The sequence below is a fragment of the Salvelinus fontinalis genome, unplaced genomic scaffold (genome assembly GCF_029448725.1).
Source record: "Salvelinus fontinalis isolate EN_2023a unplaced genomic scaffold, ASM2944872v1 scaffold_0238, whole genome shotgun sequence".
Taxonomy (NCBI): Eukaryota; Metazoa; Chordata; class Actinopteri; order Salmoniformes; family Salmonidae; genus Salvelinus; species Salvelinus fontinalis.
The window spans coordinates 211,208-233,014 of NW_026600447.1; the positions used below are offsets into that span (position 1 = coordinate 211,208).

The window sequence follows — 21,807 nt, forward strand, 5'->3', positions numbered from 1 at the left end:
TAACCAGACCGGAAGGAGGAGAGATGACTAGAAAGGAATTCGGTTTATCGTTTTATCTGTGGATTAATTGTCGGAGTAGAGGAGTTCCATTTCACATCACATACATGGTTAAAGGCACACAAAAATAAGACACCTCTACCATGTCAGATATAGAGTTGATATGTATTCCATTTTGAGTTTGCTTCCTAATAATACACTTTGTATACCTCAAAGAAGACTGAAATATGGGATTTTTTGGTGTTTAAAAAATAAATAATGTTACTTAATTATTAAATTATAAATAATACAAATATTAATAACATTCCACCCATGAGGCCACTAGGTCATTTGACTGCACTCTGGAGGTGCTAACACTCTAACCATTTTTACTCTACCCACAGAAACGCAGACAAGGACCTCTGTCGCCTTCCATTTGGCAAATCAGACCATGACTCCATTATCCATTCTCCTGCTTCCTGTTTAAAAAATCTAATCAAATTGTATTGTATTGGTCACATACACATGGTTAGCAGATGTTAATGCGAGTGTAGCGAAATGCTTGTGCTTCTAGTTCCGACCGTGTAGCAATATCTAACAAGTAATCTAACAATTTCACAACAACTACCTTATACACACAAGTGTAAAGGAATGAATAAGAATATGTACATATAAATATATGGATGAGCGATGGCCGAACGGCATAGGCAAGATGCAGTAGATGGTATTGAGTACAGTATATACATATGAAATGAGTAATGTAGGGTATGTAAAATTATTTAAAGTGGCATTGTTTAAAGTGACTAGTGATACATTTATTACACCCAATTGTTTATTATTATAGTGTATAGTTCGTTCAGTGTTCTCTGTTTATTAAATTCATGATGAACACATACCACGCTGCACTTTGGTCCTCCTCACCTCTTTCTACAGACGACGATCGTGACACATGGTGTGTTATGTGTTCTTGTGTTAATTTGAATGAGAGTGTTTGTTTCTGCATGTGTACAAACACCTGCACGGCATCAGCCTCAGGCAAACCGGCATTAGTTGTGAAAACACTGTCCCTCAGTGTCATTCAAACTTACTTTTTGTTATGTTTTATTTAGACATTTTTGAATTTTCTACTTTGACAATCATTCTATCTCCCGCACAGCAACTCCCCTCCCACTTGTCTCCAATTCCATAGCTTCCCTCAGCCCATCCCATCTATCTCTGCTGGACACCCTCGGCCCATCCCATCTATCTCTGCTGGACACCCTCGGCCCATCCCATCTATCTCTGCTGACCAACAACTTCGGGCTTCTACGCAACACATATCTTTCAACTATGTTGTGATGTTTTAATGTACAATTTCAATCTATCTAATTGAATAGAATCCACAGACTGCGAGTTGAAGATAAATACTTTTACTAAGAGTATTTGTATATTAGTAATCTATTGAGCCATTCTCTCCAGATCTCCTAACAGTAACAGATCTCCCAACGGTACATCAAAAATCTCTTCCTAACTATTTTGCAATCTGTATGGCACAGTTGTCAATATCCTGGTCCTCAAATGAAACTGGTATACTTTCCTATTTATGCTATTTTTATTCCTCCGCCAGTTTTGATACCTTATATTGGGCAGACAGACCAGTTCTCTACCTCCTTCCGCTGCCACCTGCCTCCTCCATTTTTGGGGCAATGCTGTAGTCAATTGGTTGTACTCTTGGATTGAGCAGACCTTCCCGTACAATTCTGATAACTCCATGAAGGACATAACTCTACCATTCCAATTTACAATATCATTTAAGAACAAAATACCATTTTAAAACATATTACAGGTAAAATACCATAAATACAGGTATTTTATCATCCAGCACATTTGAGTTCAGCCATAATATTTGTTGTAATATTTGTTCTATCTTTTCAGGGGGATGAAATTGAAAGTGTAGCCAGCTCTGCAATGCTGGTTTAAAATAGAGAGATACTTTTTTCAAAGTATAATTTTAAATTAATAAAAAATGAGACATGGCAAACTGCACAAAGGCAAAAAGGCCATTTTTAAACAATGGATGAGCTTTTCTTAGTAATCTACTTGATGAAAGAAATAACATCTGAAATAAATCATTCTCTCTACTATTTTTCTGACATTACACATTCTTAAAATCAAGTGGTGATCCTAACTGACGTAAAACAGGCAATTTTTATTAGGATTAAATATCAGGAATTGTAAAAAAAACTGAGTTGAAATGTATTTGGCTAAGGTGTATGTAAACTTCCGACGTCAACTGTATGCATTGCCTTGTAGCTGCACAACAAGTTTAACAACTACTTGAGCTGTGAGCTGTACCACTGACTGAGATGAGCTGTGAGCTGTACCACTGACTAAGATGAGCTGTGAGCTGTACCACTGACTGAGATGAGCTGTGAGCTGTACCACTGACTGAGATGAGCTGTGAGCTGTACCACTGACTGAGATGAGCTGTGAGCTGTACCACTGACTGAGATGAGCTGTGAGCTGTACCACTGACTAAGATGAGCTGTGAGCTGTACCACTGACTAAGATGAGCTGTGAGCTGTACCACTGACTAAGATGAGCTGTGAGCTGTACCACTGACTAAGATGAGCTGTGAGCTGTATCACTGACTAAGATGAGCTGTGAGCTGTACCCCTGACTGAGATGAGCTGTGAGCTGTACCACTGACTGAGATGAGCTGTGAGCTGTACCACTGACTGAGATGAGCTGTGAGCTGTACCACTGACTGAGATGAGCTGTGAGCTGTACCACTGACTGAGATGAGCTGTGAGCTGTAACACTGACTAAGATGAGCTGTGAGCTGTACCACTGACTGAGATGAGCTGTGAGCTGTACCACTGACTGAGATGAGCTGTGAGCTGTACCACTGACTGAGATGAGCTGTGAGCTGTACCACTGACTGAGATGAGCTGTGAGCTGTACCACTGACTGAGATGAGCTGTGAGCTGTACCACTGACTAAGATGAGCTGTGAGCTGTACCACTGACTGAGATGAGCTGTGAGCTGTACCACTGACTGAGATGAGCTGTGAGCTGTACCACTGACTGAGATGAGCTGTGAGCTGTACCACTGACTGAGATGAGCTGTGAGCTGTACCACTGACTGAGATGAGCTGTACCACTGTGTCTGAGCTGAGATGTGAGCTGTACCACTGACTGAGATGAGCTGTACCACTGACTGAGATGAGCTGTACCACTGACTGAGATGAGCTGTACCACTGACTGAGATGAGCTGTACCACTGACTGAGATGAGCTGTACCACTGTGTCTGAGCTGAGATGTGAGCTGTACCACTGACTGAGATGAGCTGTACCACTGACTGAGATGAGCTGTACCACTGACTGAGATGAGCTGTACCACTGACTGAGATGAGCTGTACCACTGACTGAGATGAGCTGTACCACTGACTGAGATGAGCTGTACCACTGACTGAGATGAGCTGTACCACTGACTGAGATGAGCTGTACCACTGACTGAGATGAGCTGTACCACTGTGTCTGAGCTGAGATGTGAGCTGTACCACTGACTGAGATGAGCTGTACCACTGACTGAGATGAGCTGTGAGCTGTACCCCTGTGACTGAGTGGAGCTGTACCACTGTGACTGAGTGGAGCTGTACCCCTGTGACTGAGTGGAGCTGTACCACTGTGACTGGGCAAAATGTGAGCTGTACCCCTGACTGAGATGAGCTGTGAGCTGTACCACTGACTGAGGTGAGCTGTACCACTGACTGAGATGAGCTGTGAGCTGTACCACTGACTGAGATGAGCTGTGAGCTGTACCACCTACTGAGATGAGCTGTACCCCTGTGACTGAGTGGAGCTGTACCACTGTGACTGAGTGGAGCTGTACCACTGTGACTGGGCAAAATGTGAGCTGTACCACTGACTGAGATGAGATGTGAGCTGTACCCCTGTGACTGAGTGGAGCTGTACCACTGTGACTGGGCAAAATGTGAGCTGTACCACTGACTGAGATGAGCTGTGAGCTGTACCCCTGTGACTGAGTGGAGCTGTACCACTGTGACTGAGTGGAGCTGTACCACTGTGACTGAGCTCCCGGGTGGCGCAGTGGTCTAGGGCACTGCATCGCAGTGCTAACTGCGCCACCAGAGTCTCTGGTTTCGCGCCCAGGCTCTGTCGCAGCCGGCCGCGACCGGGAGGTCCGTGGGGCGACGCACAATTGGCATAGCGTCGTCCGGGGTAGGGAGGGTTTGGCCGGTAGGGATATCCTTGTCTCATCGCGCTCCAGCGACTCCTGTGGCGGGCCGGGCGCAGTGCGCGCCAACCAAGGGGGCCAGGTACACGGTGTTTCCTCCGACACATTGGTGCGGCTGGCTTCCGGGTTGGAGGCGCGCTGTGTTAAGAAGCAGTACGGCTGGTTGGGTTGTGCTTCGGAGGACGCATGGCTTTCGACCTTCGTCTCTCCCGAGCCCGTACGGGAGTTGTAGCGATGAGACAAGGTAGTAATTACTAGCGATTGGATACCACGAAAATTGGGGAGAAAATGGGATAAAAATGTATAAAAAAAACCAAAAAACACTGACGATCTGAAATGGTCCACCCACACAGACAGTAAGGTGAAGAAGGCGCAACTCCGCCTCGACAACCTCAGGAGCCTGAATAAATTTGTCTTGGCACCTAGAACCCTCACAAACTTTTACAGATGCACAATTGAGAGCATCCTGTCGGGCTGTATCGACACCTGGTACAGAAACTGCACCGCCCACAACCGCAGGGCTCTCCAGAGGATAGTGCGGTCTGCACATCGCGTCACCGGGGGCAAACTACCTGCCCTCCAGGACACCTACAGCCCCAGATGTCACAGGAAGACCAAAAAGATCACCAAGGATAACAACCACCTGAGCAACTTCCTGTTCTTCCTGCTACAGGTGCATCAAATTTGAGACTGAAAAACAGCTTCTCTCTGTCCATCTCAAGGCCATCAGACTGTTAAATAGCCATCACTAGGTGGCTTCCACCCGGTTACGTAACCTTGCACCTAGAGGCTGCTGCCCCATATACATAGACTTGAAATCACTGGCCACTTAATAATGGAACACTAGGCACGTTAATGTTTACATATTTTTGCTTTACTCATCTCATGTATAAACTGTATTCTATTATACTGTATTTTAGTCTATGCCAACCCAACATTGCTCATCCTAATATTTAATTATTCCTTAATTCCATTCTTTTACTTTTTAGCTTGTGTGTATTGTTGTTAATTGTTAGATATTACTGCACTGTTGGAGCTAGAAACCCAAGCATTTTGCTACACCCGCAATAACATCTGCTAAACGTGTATGTGACAAATATAATTTGATTTGATATATACAACGAGCAAAGGGAGCATTCTGTTTTTATGTGGGTGCTATGAAAGGGAACTCTGTTTGCGTGTTATCGTGTCTTCATCCTGCCGATTCTGGTATAAAAAAATATATATATTAAATATCTACAACTCATCCAGAACGCCGCAGCCCGTCTGGTGTTCAACTTTCCCAAGTTCTCGCACGTCACCCCGCTCCTCCGCTCTCTCCACTGGCTTCCAGTTGAAGCTCGCATCCGCTACAAGACCATGGTGCTTGCCTACGGAGCTGTGAGGGGAACGGCACCTCCGTACATTCAGGCTCTGATCAGGCCCTACACCCAAAGGGCACTGCGTTCATCCACCTCTGGCCTGCTCGCCTCCCTACCTCTGAGGAAGTACAGTTCCCGCTCAGCCCAGTCAAAACTGTTTGCTGCTCTGGCACCCCAATGGTGGAACAAACTCCCTCATGACGCCAGGTCAGCGGAGTCAATCACCACCTTCCGGAGACACCTGAAACCCCACCTCTTTAAGGAATACCTAGGATAGGATAAAGTAATCCTTCTAACCCCCCCCCCCCCCCCCCCTTAAAAGAGTTAGATGCACTATTGTAAAGTGGTTGTTCCACTGGATATCATAAGGTGAATGCACCAATTTGTAAGTCGCTCTGGATAAGAGCGTCTGCTAAATGACTTAAATGTAATGTAAATGCTGAGATGTGAGCTGTACCACTGACTGAGATGAGCTGTGAGCTGTACCACTGTGACTGAGCTGAGATGTGAGATGTACCACTGTGACTGAGCTGAGATGTGAGATGTACCACTGTGACTGGGCTGAGATGTGAGCTGTACCACTGACTGAGATGAGCTGTACCACTGTGACTGAGTGGAGCTGTACCACTGTGACTGGGCTAAAATGTGAGCTGTACAATTGTGACTGAGCGTAGGTGTGAGCTGTACCACTGTGACTGAGCTGAGATGTGAGATGTACCACTGTGACTGAGCTGAGATGTGAGCTGTACCACTGTGACTGAGCTGAGCTGTACCACTGTGACTGGGCTGAGATGTGAGCTGTACCACTGTGACTGAGCTGAGCTGTACAACTGTGACTATTAAGTACAGGCAAAGTACATGTCCCTCTAATGCTTAGTGGAGGGCAGAGTTCAATGAAACCATGCAACATTATGTTACACGGCTTGTCACTGTCTTAATGGTCTATTATCGCCTCTGTGAGTGCATATTGAACGTCCATTTAGTTCAACTGCACGGAGTCTCACCTCGCCTCGGCAGCAGACTGGCCAACCTGAATCTAGCGGGCAGAAAACGACCCTTGTGGATCTCACATGCCATTCAGGATTAACAAGACGGACAGAGTTCTGGAAACGTTTGACTCTATCCTGACTGAGAGGGGTTGTTATCACAGGGCCAGGAGCTGAATGGCAAATATGTTTCTTTTAGACAAGATACTGTAAGTCATGCGTCCCAACTGGCAACGTATTCCCTACATAGTGCACTATCTTTGACCAGAGTTCTATAATCCCTGGTCAAAAGAAATGCACTAAATCAAATTTTATTGGTCACATACACATGGTTAGCAGATGTTAATGCGAGTGTAGCGAAATGCTTGTGCTTCTAGTTCCGACCATGCGGAAATATCTAAAAAGTAATCTAACAATTTCACAACAACTACCTTATACACACAAGTGTAAAGGAATGAATAAGAATATGTACATATAAATATATGGATGAGCGATGGCCGTGCGGCATAGGCAAGATGCAGTAGATGGTATAGAGTACAGTTTAAACATATGAGATGAGTAATGTAGGGTATGTAAATATTTTATAAAGGGGAATTGCTTAAAGTGACTAGTGATACATTTATTACATCCAATTTATAATTATTAAAGTCACTAGAGAGTTGAGTCAGTATGTTGGCAGCAGCCACTCACTGTTAGTGATGACTGTTTAACAGTCTGATGGCCTTGAGATAGAAGCTGTTTTTCACTCTCTCTGTCCCGGCTTTGATGCACCTGTACTGACCTCGCCTTCTGGATGATAGCGGGGTGAACAGGCAGTGGCTCGGGTGGTTGTTGTCCTTGATGATCTTTTTGGCCTTCCTGTGACATCGGTTTGTGTAGGTGTCCTGGAGGGCAGGTAGTTTGCCCCCGGTGATGCGTTGTGCAGACCTCACTACCCTCTGGAGAGCCTTACGGTTGTGGGCGGAGCAGTTGCCGTACCAGGCGGTGATACAGCCCGACAGGATGCTCTTGATTGCGCATCTGCAAAAGTTTGTCAGGGTTTTAGGTGACAAGCCAAATTTCTTCAGCTTCCTGAGGTTGAAGAGGCGATGTTGTGACTTCTTTACCATGCTGTCTGTGTGGGTGGACCATCATATGTGTGTGATATGTACGCCAAGGAACTTAAAACTTTCCACCTTCTCCAATACTGTCCCGTCGATGTGGATAGGGTGCTGCTCCCTCTGTTGTTTCCTGAAGTCCACGATCATCTCCTTTGTTTTGTTGACGTCACCTCCTCCCTGTAGGCCATCTTTCCGTTGTTGTTAATCAAGCCTCCCACTGTAGAGTCGTCTGCAAACTTGATAATTGGGTTGGAAGCGTGCATGGCCACGCAGTCATGGGTGAACAGGGAGTACAGGAGAGGGCTGAGAACGCACCCTTGTTGGGTCCCAGTGTTGAGGATCAGCGGGGTGGAGATGTTGTTTCCTAACCTCACCACCTGGGAGTGGCCCGTCAGGAAGTCCAGGACCCAGTTGCACAGGGCGGGGTTGAGACCCAGGGTCTCGAGCTTAATGACGAGTTTGGAGGGTACTATGGTGTTAAATGCTGAGCTGTAGTCGATGAACAGCATTCTCACATAGGTATTCCTCTTGTCCAGATGGGTTAGGGCAGTGTGCAGTGTGATTGCGATTGCGTCGTCTGTGGACCTATTGGGGCAGTAAACAAATTGTAGTGGGTCTAGGGTGTCAAGTAGGGTGGAGGTGATATGGTCCTTGACTAGTCTCTCAAAGAACTTCGTGATGACGGAAGTGAGTGCTACGGGGCGATAGTCGTTTAGCTCAGTTACCTTAGCTTTCTTGGGAACAGGAACAATGGTTGCCCTCTTGAAGCATGTGGGGACATCAGACTGGGATAAGGATGTAGGGAATAGGTTGCCAGTTGGGATACAATTCACAGAAAAGGTCACGTAGCTAATTTGGCTAAGTGGAACACACAGTAAGTCTCTATAGCTGTCTCTATAGCTGTTCTGACTGTGAACAAAGATTGACTGATGGGGGAATGATTGTACATAATGACTCCATGTTGATATCCATCCTGATAGCAGCCATTTTCTCTCACAGCGTTTTGCAGCGGAGAGGTAAACGTTTTGGCTCAACAAGAAACAGAGAAAAGTAGATGTCACCACTTGACAGTTTTTCAAATATAAGGTCTTCATCTATTTAATATTATTTCTGACTGGTTGCCTGGAGACACATTTGAGCACAACAATGAAACATACCTACGCTCTGTAACAAGGGACACACATATGACAATCACAAGCCCCTAGAGAGGGTAAGACAGTTGAGGTAGAGGACAGCCAGGTGAAACACCTAGAGGGGGTTAGACAGGTGAGGTGGAGGACAGTCAGGTGAAACACCTAGAGGGAGTTAGACATGTGAGGTGGAGGACAGTCAGGTGAAACACCTAGAGGGAGTTAGACAGGTGAGGTGGAGGACAGTCAGGTGAAACACCTAGAGGGAGTTAGACAGGTGAGGTGGAGGACAGTCAGGTGAAACACCTAGAGGGAGTTAGACAGGTGAGGTGGAGGACAGTCAGGTGAAACACCTAGAGGGGGTTAGACAGGTGAGGTAGAGGACAGTCAGGTGAAACACCTAGAGGGGGTAAGACAGGTGAGGTGGAGGACAGTCAGGTGAAACACCTAGAGGGGGTTAGACAGGTGAGGTAGAGGACAGTCAGGTGAAACACCTAGAGGGGGTAAGACAGGTGAGGTGGAGGACAGTCAGGTGAAACACCTAGAGGGAGTTAGACAGGTGAGGTAGAGGACAGTCAGGTGAAACACCTAGAGGGAGTTAGACAGGTGAGGTAGAGGACAGTCAGGTGAAACACCTAGAGGGGGTAAGACAGGTGAGGTGGAGGACAGTCAGATGAAACACCTAGAGGGAGTTAGACAGGTGAGGTGGAGGACAGTCAGGTGAAACACCTAGAGGGGGTTAGCCAGGTGAGGTGGAGGACAGTCAGGTGAAACACCTAGAGGGAGTTAGACAGGTGAGGTGGAGGACAGTCTGGTGAAACACCTAGAGGGGGTTAGACAGGTGAGGTGGAGGACAGTCAGGTGAAACACCTAGAGGGAGTTAGACAGGTGAGGTGGAGGACAGTCAGGTGAAACACCTAGAGGGAGTTAGACAGGTGAGGTAGAGGACAGTCAGGTGAAACACCTAGAGGGGGTTAGACAGGTGAGGTGGAGGACAGTCAGGTGAAACACCTAGAGGGAGTTAGACAGGTGAGGTAGAGGACAGTCAGGTGAAACACCTAGAGGGGGTTAGACAGGTGAGGTGGAGGACAGTCAGGTGAAACACCTAGAGGGGGTTAGACAGGTGAGGTAGAGGACAGTCAAGTGAAACACCTAGAGGGAGTTAGACAGGTGAGGTGGAGGACAGTCAGGTGAAACACCTAGAGGGAGTTAGACAGGTGAGGTGACACACCAACTGGTCAAACACTCATATTACATAGACAGTACCCACAGAGAATAGATTCACTTTACATTTTTAACCAGGCAAGTCAGTTAAGAAGAAATTCTTATTTCAATGGGTAATGTAGTCTTGACTCCTAGTTGACAGTGTTGGGGGATGGGTAATGTAGTCTTGACTCCTAGTTGACAGTGTTGGGGGATGGGTAATGTAGTCTTGACTCCTAGTTGACAGTGTTGGGGGATGGGTAATGTAGTCTTGACTCTTGGTTGACAGTGTTGGGGGATGGGTAATGTAGTCTTGACTCCTGGTTGACAGTGTTGGAGGATGGGTAATGTAGTCTTGACTCTTGGTTGACAGTGTTGGGGGATGGGTAATGTAGTCTTGACTCCTGGTTGACAGTTTTGGGGGATGGGTAATGTAGTCTTGACTCCTGGTTGACGGCATTGGGGGATGGGTAATGTAGACTTGACAGTGTTGGGGTATGGGTAATGTAGTCTTGACTCCTGGTTGACAGTGTTGGGGGATGGGTAATGTAGTCTTGACTTATGGTTGACGGTGTTGGTGGATGGGTAATGTAGTCTTGACTCCTGGTTGACAGTGTTGGGGGATGGGTAATGTAGTCTTGACTCTTGGTTGACAGTGTTGGGGGATGGGTAATGTAGTCTTGACTTATGGTTGACGGTGTTGGTGGATGGGTAATGTAGTCTTGACTCCTGGTTGACAGTGTTGGGGGATGGGTAATGTAGTCTTGACTCCTGGTTGACAGTGTTGGGGGATGGGTAATGTAGTCTGACTCTTGGTTGACAGTGTTGGGGGATGGGTAATGTAGTCTTGACTCCTGGTTGACAGTGTTGGGGGATGGGTAATGTAGTCTTGACTCCTGGTTGACAGTGTTGGGGGATGGGTAATGTAGTCTTGACTCCTGGTTGACGGCATTGGGGGATGGGTAATGTAGTCTTGACTCTTGGTTGACAGTTTTGGGGGATGGGTAATGTAGTCTTGACTCCTGGTTGACGGCATTGGGGGATGGGTAATGTAGAATTGACAGTGTTGGGGTATGGGTAATGTAGTCTTGACTCCTGGTTGACAGTGTTGGGGGATGGGTAATGTAGTCTTGACTTATGGTTGACGGTGTTGGTGGATGGGTAATGTAGTCTTGACTCCTGGTTGACAGTGTTGGGGGATGGGTAATGTAGTCTTGACTCTTGGTTGACAGTGTTGGGGGATGGGTAATGTAGTCTTGACTTATGGTTGACGGTGTTGGTGGATGGGTAATGTAGTCTTGACTCCTGGTTGACAGTGTTGGGGGATGGGTAATGTAGTCTTGACTCCTGGTTGACAGTGTTGGGGGATGGGTAATGTAGTCTGACTCTTGGTTGACAGTGTTGGGGGATGGGTAATGTAGTCTTGACTCCTGGTTGACAGTGTTGGGGGATGGGTAATGTAGTCTTGACTCCTGGTTGACAGTGTTGGGGGATGGGTAATGTAGTCTTGACTCCTGGTTGACGGCATTGGGGGATGGGTAATGTAGTCTTGACTCTTGGTTGACAGTGTTGGGGGATGGGTAATGTAGTCTTGACTCCTGGTTGACAGTGTTGGAGGATGGGTAATGTAGTCTTGACTCTTGGTTGACAGTGTTGGGGGATGGGTAATGTAGTCTTGACTCCTGGTTGACAGTTTTGGGGGATGGGTAATGTAGTCTTGACTCCTGGTTGACGGCATTGGGGGATGGGTAATGTAGACTTGACAGTGTTGGGGTATGGGTAATGTAGTCTTGACTCCTGGTTGACAGTGTTGGGGATGGGTAATGTAGTCTTGACTCTTGGTTGACAGTGTTGGGGGATGGGTAATGTAGTCTTGACTCCTGGTTGACAGTGTTGGGGGATGGGTAATGTAGTCTTGACTCTTGGTTGACAGTGTTGGGGGATGAGTAATGTAGTCTTGACTTATGGTTGACGGTGTTGGTGGATGGGTAATGTAGTCTTGACTCCTGGTTGACAGTGTTGGGGGATGGGTAATGTAGTCTTGACTCCTGGTTGACAGTGTTGGGGGATGGGTAATGTAGTCTGACTCTTGGTTGACAGTGTTGGGGGATGGGTAATGTAGTCTTGACTCCTGGTTGACAGTGTTGGGGGATGGGTAATGTAGTCTTGACTCCTGGTTGACAGTGTTGGGGGATGGGTAATGTAGTCTGACTCTTGGTTGACAGTGTTGGGGGATGGGTAATGTAGTCTTGACTCCTGGTTGACAGTGTTGGGGGATGGGTAATGTAGTCTTGACTCCTGGTTGACAGTGTTGGGGGATGGGTAATGTAGTCTTGACTCCTGGTTGACGGCATTGGGGGATGGGTAATGTAGTCTTGACTCCTGGTTGACGGCATTGGGGGATGGGTAATGTAGTCTTGACTCTTGGTTGACAGTGTTGGGGGATGGGTAATGTAGTCTTGACTCCTGGTTGACAGTGTTGGAGGATGGGTAATGTAGTCTTGACTCTTGGTTGACAGTGTTGGGGGATGGGTAATGTAGTCTTGACTCCTGGTTGACAGTTTTGGGGGATGGGTAATGTAGTCTTGACTCCTGGTTGACGGCATTGGGGGATGGGTAATGTAGACTTGACAGTGTTGGGGTATGGGTAATGTAGTCTTGACTCCTGGTTGACAGTGTTGGGGATGGGTAATGTAGTCTTGACTCTTGGTTGACAGTGTTGGGGGATGGGTAATGTAGTCTTGACTCCTGGTTGACAGTGTTGGGGGATGGGTAATGTAGTCTTGACTCTTGGTTGACAGTGTTGGGGGATGAGTAATGTAGTCTTGACTTATGGTTGACGGTGTTGGTGGATGGGTAATGTAGTCTTGACTCCTGGTTGACAGTGTTGGGGGATGGGTAATGTAGTCTGACTCTTGGTTGACAGTGTTGGGGGATGGGTAATGTAGTCTTGACTCTTGGTTGACAGTGTTGGGGGATGGGTAATGTATTCTTGACTCTTGGTTGACGGTGTTGGGGGATGGGTAATGTAGTGATGCTCTAGTGCCACATCAACACAAATGTGTTTCTGTTTGTCTTTGTTACTTAAAGTTGATATTTAGGAGTCTTATTTTTGTACATGTATTTATATTTATTTAGTTTTAAAAGTTATGAATATTTATTTGTGTAAAAATTACATTTAGTACAGAATGGTGACAAGATACAGTATCTCAAGGACAATATGGCTGGTGTAGTAACACATGGTGTAAGTGCTGTTGGTCCTGTTAGACCTGTTAGTCCTGTTAGACCTGTTAGTCCTGTTGGTCTTGTTAGATCCGTTGGTCCTGTTAGTCCTGTTGGTCCTGTTAGACCTGTTAGTCCTTTTGGACCTGTTAGTCCTGTTGGACCTGTTAGTCCTGTTGGACCTGTTAGATTTGTTGGTCCTGTTAGTCCTGTTAGTCCTGTTAGACCTGTTAGTCCTGTTAGACCTGTTAGTCCTGTTAGTCCTGTTAGACCTGTTAGTCCTGTTAGACCTGTTAGTCCTGTTGGACCTGTTAGTCCTGTTAGTCCTGTTAGACCTGTTGGTCCTGTTAGACCTGTTAGTCCTGTTGGACCTGTTAGTCCTGTTGGACCTGTTAGTCCTGTTGGTCCTGTTAGATTTGTTGGTCCTGTTAGACCTGTTAGTCCTGTTAGTCCTGTTAGACCTGTTAGTCCTGTTGGACCTGTTAGTCCTGTTAGTCCTGTTAGTCCTGTTGGACCTGTTAGTCCTGTTAGTCCTGTTAGACCTGTTAGTCCTGTTGGACCTGTTAGTCCTGTTGGTCCTGTTAGATTTGTTGGTCCTGTTGGACCTGTTGGTCCTGAGCGATCAGTGTTATTTGAGGTCAATTCTGTTTCAGTTAGATTATTAAAAGATAATCACAGTTTTCAATTTTAGATTTTTATTATTTGGGTTGAATGCTGTAACACAGAATAAGTCCCATGATGGCAGTTACATCCCATTAATGCTTATCACTTATTAAACATACTTGATTTACTTTACTTTAATAACATATTTGAGTTGTGTATATTATATTTATTTTATTTTGATGACTTTCTTATTTGACTATTTTAGTAGTTCTTCAAAGTAAATAAGGCAGACTTTTATTTCTGCTGAATACCAAACTATCAATAATTTGATCACATATTTTCAGATAGTGATACCTTGGGAAGCAACAGCTGCTCTCTATATCACCTCAGAATCACCATCACACATATATTTCTGTCTCTTCTGTAGCAGGAGTAAAAGAAACACAGACAGGATAAGTAGATACGCAATGGATTGTGGTCATTGTAGTTCATTATCACATTGTATGTGCTAAACTATGTAGAGTATTGGCCTGTTGGAAACTACAACTCCCAAAAATACAAATCACACAGTTCAGACAGTTCAACTGTGCAATATGCAAATTGAGCTCACAGGGGAAAAAAACAAATACATGGAATTCAAGTAATTGAGCCGTTGTCGGCCAATTAGCTGTTTAAAGTCGATGTCGGCGCCAATCTAATTAGCATAATAAAAACATCCTGAGCGTTTGAGCTAGAGATATACGTTTTTCTGCATTCGATGCGTCACAATCCACTGCATCCCCGATGGGGCACTTCTGCATCTGCAGTGACAGGTAAACCAGCTTGAGTGGTGTTTTGTCAAACCTGGAGACAGGGGCGCAACTTACACTGGGGACGGGGGGTGGGTCATGTCCCCACCACATTCTGAAATTGCATTTTTGTCCCCTCCCCCCAGTTTTATCACCCCACCAACCCATCAACCCCCTCCAACCCACACCTCACCAACCCCCACCAAGCAACACCTCACCAACCCCCACTGCACCAACCACCACCAACCCACACTAAGCACCACCCCACCAACCACCACCAAGCACCACAGCAACAAAACCCACCAAGCACCACCCCACCAAGCCCCTACCTGTAGATGACTGGTAGACATGCACTTAAGAGGGGAGGATGAGGAGGGTAGGAGGAGGGTTTAGGTCAAGGGGAAGAAGACAAGCACACACCTTCCGTGATGGAGGAAACAGGCAAAGAGATCTCCATGCAAGCGGCGGACTGGGCCTTGCGGAAGGGTGGTCGGCCGGGCCCTCTCCGGGTGAGCCTCGGGCCCTCGGGAGCCCCTGGAATGCGAGACTTCCCCACGGAGTATGGCTGCGAGGTGGGGCTAGTGCAATGTCCATTGACATGATCTGCAACAAAGACAAAGTATTAGCCATCAACTTCAAGAAAACAAAACGGAGAGATGAGAAAAGTCTTCGATAAGGACAGGATGAGAGAAAGAGTTGGTGAATTAGAGTTAAGTTAGTGATTCATAGTTAAAGAGAGAGTTAGTGAATTATAGTTAACCCCCTAGAGTTGATGTCCTGCGAAAATGAAATCAGCATTAAAAATAATCCCCATCTAAAATCCAACACTTTAAACTAGAGATATCTGTTTGTTCTGTATGGGCAGCGTCTCAATTAAACTGATGTCACCCTTTCGTATTTGAGGTGAAAGTTGGCATAGCTAGAGCGATGTTTGTCAGACCATGAGACATCCCGAAAAATCGGGCTTCTCACGAAAACGTCTCTGTAGTGTCCGAATGGTTTGGCCCACAAACTACTAGAACCCCTCTGTGGAAAGGCGAGTCTCTCATGTACTTGAACATGTCAGATGTTCAGTACAAAGTTCCTTTTGATATTTTATGAGACTATCTGTTTGTCCAGATAGAATGTGTTTCTATTGGCTAATAGCAGTATGGCCAAATTCAATGTTTCATCAAATATTTTTTATATATACTGTATATATGTATTTATTATACCTTAAGGGTTCATAAAACTCTAAATCCAATAGCTAAATGATCCTTGATATTACTTTTTGTTGTTGTTGTAACTTTTATCCCCCTTTTTTCGTGATTTGATAGTTACAGTCTTGTCTCATCGCTGCAACTCCCCTACGGACTCTGGAGAGGCGAAGGTCCAGAGCCATGCGTCCGCTGAAACACGACTCTGCCAAGTTGCACTGCTTTTTGACACACTGCTCAATTAAACCCGGGTAGCCAGCCTCACAAGGAGTCGCTAGAGCGCGATGGGATAAGGAAATCCCGGCCGGCTAAACGTTCTCCTAACCCGGGAAGACGCTGGGACAATTGGCGCCGAAACCGGGTCTGTAGTGACGCCTGAAGCACTGTGAAGCAAGTGCCTTAGACCGCTGCACCACTCAGAAACCCCTTGATATGACCATCTTATAACAATTCCATAAGTTAGCTAAGTAGAACCCCCCCCTCCGGCTTAGATTCTAAAGGGAGAGAGAACGTTGGATACAGAAATAGTCTACATAGAAGGAGAAGATTTAATTAATCTGTGCCAAAAAAAAATAAAGAAATATCAAAAGGAATATTGATGAAAATAACGAGCTAATATGAACAAGTGATGCTAGAGAACATTCAGTAAGATCCGGCATTGAACAGGATAAGAGTCTTTCATCCTCTCCATCTTTGTCCTTTGATGTGGCATTGAAAGGGTTTCACACCATCTGAACCAAACTTTATCTTACTTTTGAGAAGAACAGTTGGGTTATCAATGACCAGCAAGGTGTTCAGCAGACCAGCATCAGGAGTGGTGCAGAACTTCCAATATTAAAGAAATCATAGACCTTCGGGTGGATTCCAGAGTGAATCAATATTCTACTACAGTTGGTTGATACTGAAGAGGAATAATGTGGAGAGGAATACTGTGGAGGGGAATACATGAATACTGTGGAGAGGAATACTGTGGAGAGGAATACATGAATACTGTGGAGAGGAATACTGTGGAGAAGAATACTGTGGAAAGGAATACTGTGGAAATAATTCTGTGGAGAGGAATACATGAATACTGTGGAGAGGAATACATGAATACTGTGGAGAGGAATACATGAATACTGTGGAGAGGAATACATGAATACTGTGGAGAGGAATACATGAATACTGTGGAGAGGAATACATGAATACTGTGGAGAATATTACATGAATACTGTGGAGAGGAATACATGAATACTGTGGAGAGGAATACATGAATACTGTGTAGAGGAATACATGAATACTGTGGAGAGGAATACATGAATACTGTGGAGAGGAATACATGAATACTGTGGAGAGGAATACATGAATACTGTGGAGAGGAATACATGAATACTGTGGAGAGGAATACTGTGGAGAGGAATACTGTGGAGAGTAATACATGCATACTGTGGAGAGGAATACTGTGGAGAGGAATACTGTGGAAAGGAATACATGAATACTGTGGAGAGGAATACTGTGGAGAGGAATACTGTGGAGAGGACTACTGTGGAGAGGAATACTGTGGAGAGGAATACTGTGGAGAGGACTACTGTGGAGAGGAATACTGTGGAGAGGAATACATGAATACTGTGGAGAATATTACATGAATACTGTGGAGAGGAATACATGAATACTGTGGAGAGGAATACATGAATACTGTGTAGAGGAATACATGAATACTGTGGAGAGGAATACATGAATACTGTGGAGAGGAATACATGAATACTGTGGAGAGGAATACATGAATACTGTGGAGAGGAATACATGAATACTGTGGAGAGGAATACATGAATACTGTGGAGAGGAATACTGTGGAGAGGAATACTGTGGAGAGTAATACATGCATACTGTGGAGAGGAATACTGTGGAGAGGAATACTGTGGAAAGGAATACATGAATACTGTGGAGAGGAATACTGTGGAGAGGAATACTGTGGAGAGGACTACTGTGGAGAGGAATACTGTGGAGAGGAATACTGTGGAGAGGACTACTGTGGAGAGGAATACTGTGGAGAGGAATACTGTGGAGAGGAATACTGTGGAGAGGAATACTGTGGAGAGGAATACTGTGGAGAGGAATACTGTGGAGAGGAATACTGTGGAGAGGAATACTGTGGAGAGGAATACTGTGGAGAGGAATACTGTGGATAGGAATACTGTGGAGAGGAATACTGTGGAGAGTAATACTGTGGAGAGGAATACTGTAGAGAGTAATACTGTGGAGAGGAATACTGTGGAGAGGAATACTGTGGACTGGAATTCTTTGTAGAGGAATTATGTGGAGCGGACGTCTGTGTTACAGCAGAGCACTCTGCCACGTTCATGTGTTGACAGTCAAGTAAACAAAACTTTGGCTGCATATTGACTGACAGCTCCCATTGAAGCACTGTTACAGCTCAGATCGGCAGTCATGTTGTGCCTACAGGGCGGCCTGTAGGGAGGAATCCTGGTTGAGAACTGTTTCATAATGTGAGTTGGCACAGTGTTAAACCACAAGCCCTTTGTTAAGCATCAATGGGCCTATCTGTTTGACTTCCTAAGTGAGGATGAAAGACTCTGTGGTGCCACCCAGTCCACGTACACCTGCAGCCCAGTTTCACAGCAGGCTGTACCAGGGCAATACAGGGCTTGGAAACTGGGGATAACTGTAGTGTATAAGAGCCAATGAATGTGCCACATAACTACACCATCGTGTGTCTGGCTAGCAGTTAGCATCATGGTTGGAGCTGCAAATCACTGGTTTGACCTGGCACAGTCTAAAGGAAACGGATCCACATTGGGAAAAATGGCACTGTACACCCACACTCATACGCACTGGTCAGATAACTATCTACAACCAACTAGAACTAACTACAGTACATACATTACCATGATAATATACTAAAAAAGGCTTAGATCACAGTTGATGAAGATATTTTTCCACTGCATTCATGTAAAATTTAATTTTCACTGATTGGAATACTTGCTTGGATTCCAGCTTGACAATTTCTGATTAGCTATCAAGGTTGAGGACAAATACAAATATAAAAGTGGTAGGTTTACTATCATCGTATTCAATCTTAATAGGCACTTAATTAAACTCTGTCTCACTCCTCTATAAAGTCCAGAAAAAAAAACTAAAACCATTTCAAACCTGTTTTTTTCTCCTCCATACTAGCTCTGACTTTGTTGATACAGTAGCTACATTATTTTATGAAGTAAAACATTTACTTACTATGACTGAGAAATGTGTTTGTCCCACCTAGTTATCTTAAGATGAATACACTAACTGTAAGTTCCCTCTAAATGTCTAACATGTAAAAGTCAGGCTGTCAACGTTCGCTAGAAGGCCTGGAGGCATACGAAGCAGAAATAAACGGGGAACTCACCACGAGCAACACAAACGCAATCAAACAGATTGGAAAGAAACCAGACAGGTCAACATTTTGCAGTAGATACAGAACTGCAAAAGCACATGTTGAGAGAAATGGTAATTCTTTTTTCCTCAGTTGATTCAAAGGACATACTATGAGGACACTGGTTTAGGATTGTTGGATAATGATACTGCTGGGTGTTGTAAGAATGACAACATCAGGAAACCCCTCATTGTTCTCAAAACAATCTCTGTAAAGCAATGTTTCATGGCAGAATGTGTTTTGGGGCAAGCTAGCAGATATGGGAAAGTGCAGTTATTTCATTGGGAAAAGGGGGATACCTAGTCAGTTGTACAACTGAATGCATTTAACTGAAATGTGTCTTCCACATTTAACCCAACCCCTCTGAATCAAAGAGGTGCGAGGGGGCTGCCATAATCGACATCTACGTCTTCGGCACCCAGGGAACTAAATGCTTTGCTCAGGTGCAGAATTACATATTTTTACCTTGTCAGCTCGGGCATTCAAACCAGCAACTTTTCGGTTACTGGCCCAACACTCTAACCACTAGGCTACCAACCGCCTCCATGTGGCACCAGGTGTTTTGGGTCAAGCTAGCAGATCAGTTGTTTCATGGCACCAGGTGTTTTGGGTCAAGCTAGCAGATCAGTTGTTTCATGGCACCAGGTGTTTTGGGTCAAGCTAGCAGATCAGTTGTTTCATGGCACCAGGTGTTTTGGGTCAAGCTAGCAGATCAGTTGTTTCATGGCACCAGGTGTTTTGGGTCAAGCTAGCAGATCAGATGTTTCAAGGCACCAGGTGTTTTGGGTCAAGCTAGCAGATCAGTTGTTTCATGGCACCAGGTGTTTTGGGTCAAGCTAGCAGATCAGTTGTTTCATGGCACCGGGTGTTTTGGGTCAAGCTAGCAGATCAGTTGTTTCATGGCACCAGGTGTTTTGGGGCAAGCTAGCAGATCAGTTGTTTCATGGGACCGGGTGTTTTGGGTCAAGCTAGCAGATCAGTTGTTTCATGGGACCGGGTGTTTTGGGTCAAGCTAGCAGATCAGTTGTTTCATGGCACCAGGTGGTTTGCGTCAAGCTAGCAGATCAGTTGTTTCATGGCACCAGGTGGTTTGGGTCAAGCTAGCAGATCAGATGTTTCATGGCAGCATGTATAAGTGAATCCAGGACATTAGATCTTTGAAATGTAATACATGCCTATGGACCACAAAATAACACTGTTTTACAGATAATATATTAAAGTCTCAAATTGAATTCCATCATCTTTCATTGACTTGAAGTAGGTTGCAAATTGGTACTGCTAAAGTAGAACACAAAGTGGTGTTGTTTAATTGTAAATTGTCCTGTCGGGAAAACAGAAATCAAAATGGATTTTGATGTACATTAAATGTTCCCCTTGTGTGGTGCTTGTGAGGAAATTGCTGTGATATAGTGGCATAATTTAATTCCAAGATCAATAAAATGTATTTCAGGCTTACCGGTAAAGCCTATCAGATTAGTGTGGATATTAATAAAATTATTTGTGTGTGTGTGTGTTTGTTTAACTATCCTTGTGGGCAACAGAAGTCCTCACAATGATAGTAAAACAAGGACAATTCAGACAAGTGGGGATTTTGCCGGTCCCCACGAGGAAAAATGCTATTTTAGGCTTGGGGGTTAGGTTTACAATTAGGGTTACGGTTGGAATTAAGGTTAGGATTAGAATTAAGGTTAGGGTTAGGGGTTACGGGTTACGGTTAGGAGTTAGATATAGTTTTAGGGTCAGGGGTTTAGGCTTAGGGTAAAGTTTAGGGTTATGGTTAGGTTAAGGGTTAAGTGTTAAGGTTAGGGAAAATAGGATCTTGGAAGTGAATGAATTCTTTGCTCCTCACAAGGATAGCAATGCAAAACTCTGTGTGTGTGTGTGTGTGTGTGTGTGTGTGTGTGTGTGTGTGTGTGTGTGTGTGTGTGTGTGTGTGTGTGTGTGTGTGTGTGTGTGTGTGTGTGTGTGTGCGTGCGTGCGTGCGTGCGTGCGTAAGCACTAACAGCGACCAGATGCTGCATCCATGATGCATAGCAGCATAATTGTGTAGCAACAGAGGAATACAATGATGGAATGACAGCTCTCTCTCTCCCATAGCATGGTGGAATTATCCACGCCATTTAGCAGCTCAAACAGCGGAACTGTGCACTATGCTAACAACGACTTTTAACAAATGACAGTATTTACATATTTGGAGACATAATTATGTTAAACATTAACCTGTTGCCCAATGAAAGGTCAGTTCGTATTTCACAGTGAAGGAAAAATTTAAACGTACTGGATATTGTCTTAAATGCCCTGATTGCCTGTAACATCCAGGTTATGGTGAATACAAACAGAGTAAAGCGAGAGATAGTGTTCTTCTCCCTAATATATTCCTACAGCAAGCTGAAGCCTTAGTTACTGCAACATCACGGAGTCCATGCAGTTAGAACATGACAACAACAACAACAACAAAAACAACAACATCAACATAACAACAACAACACAACAACGACATAACAACAACAACACAACAACATAACATCAACAACGACATAACAACAACATAACATCAACAACGACATAACAACAACATAACATCAACAACGA

At 44.9% G+C, this 21,807-nt stretch overlaps 1 protein-coding gene across 1 annotated transcript in view; it reads right to left on the reverse strand.

Moving 5' to 3' along the window:
- Positions 1-21,807, reverse strand: part of LOC129844833 (syntaxin-binding protein 5-like) — a 52,713-nt gene that overhangs the window by 20,998 nt on the left and 9,908 nt on the right. Inside the window, exon 4 of the mRNA XM_055912984.1 lies at positions 15,028-15,210. Within this exon, the coding sequence (XP_055768959.1) occupies positions 15,028-15,210 (183 nt within the window). The remainder of the gene's footprint in view (positions 1-15,027; positions 15,211-21,807) is intronic.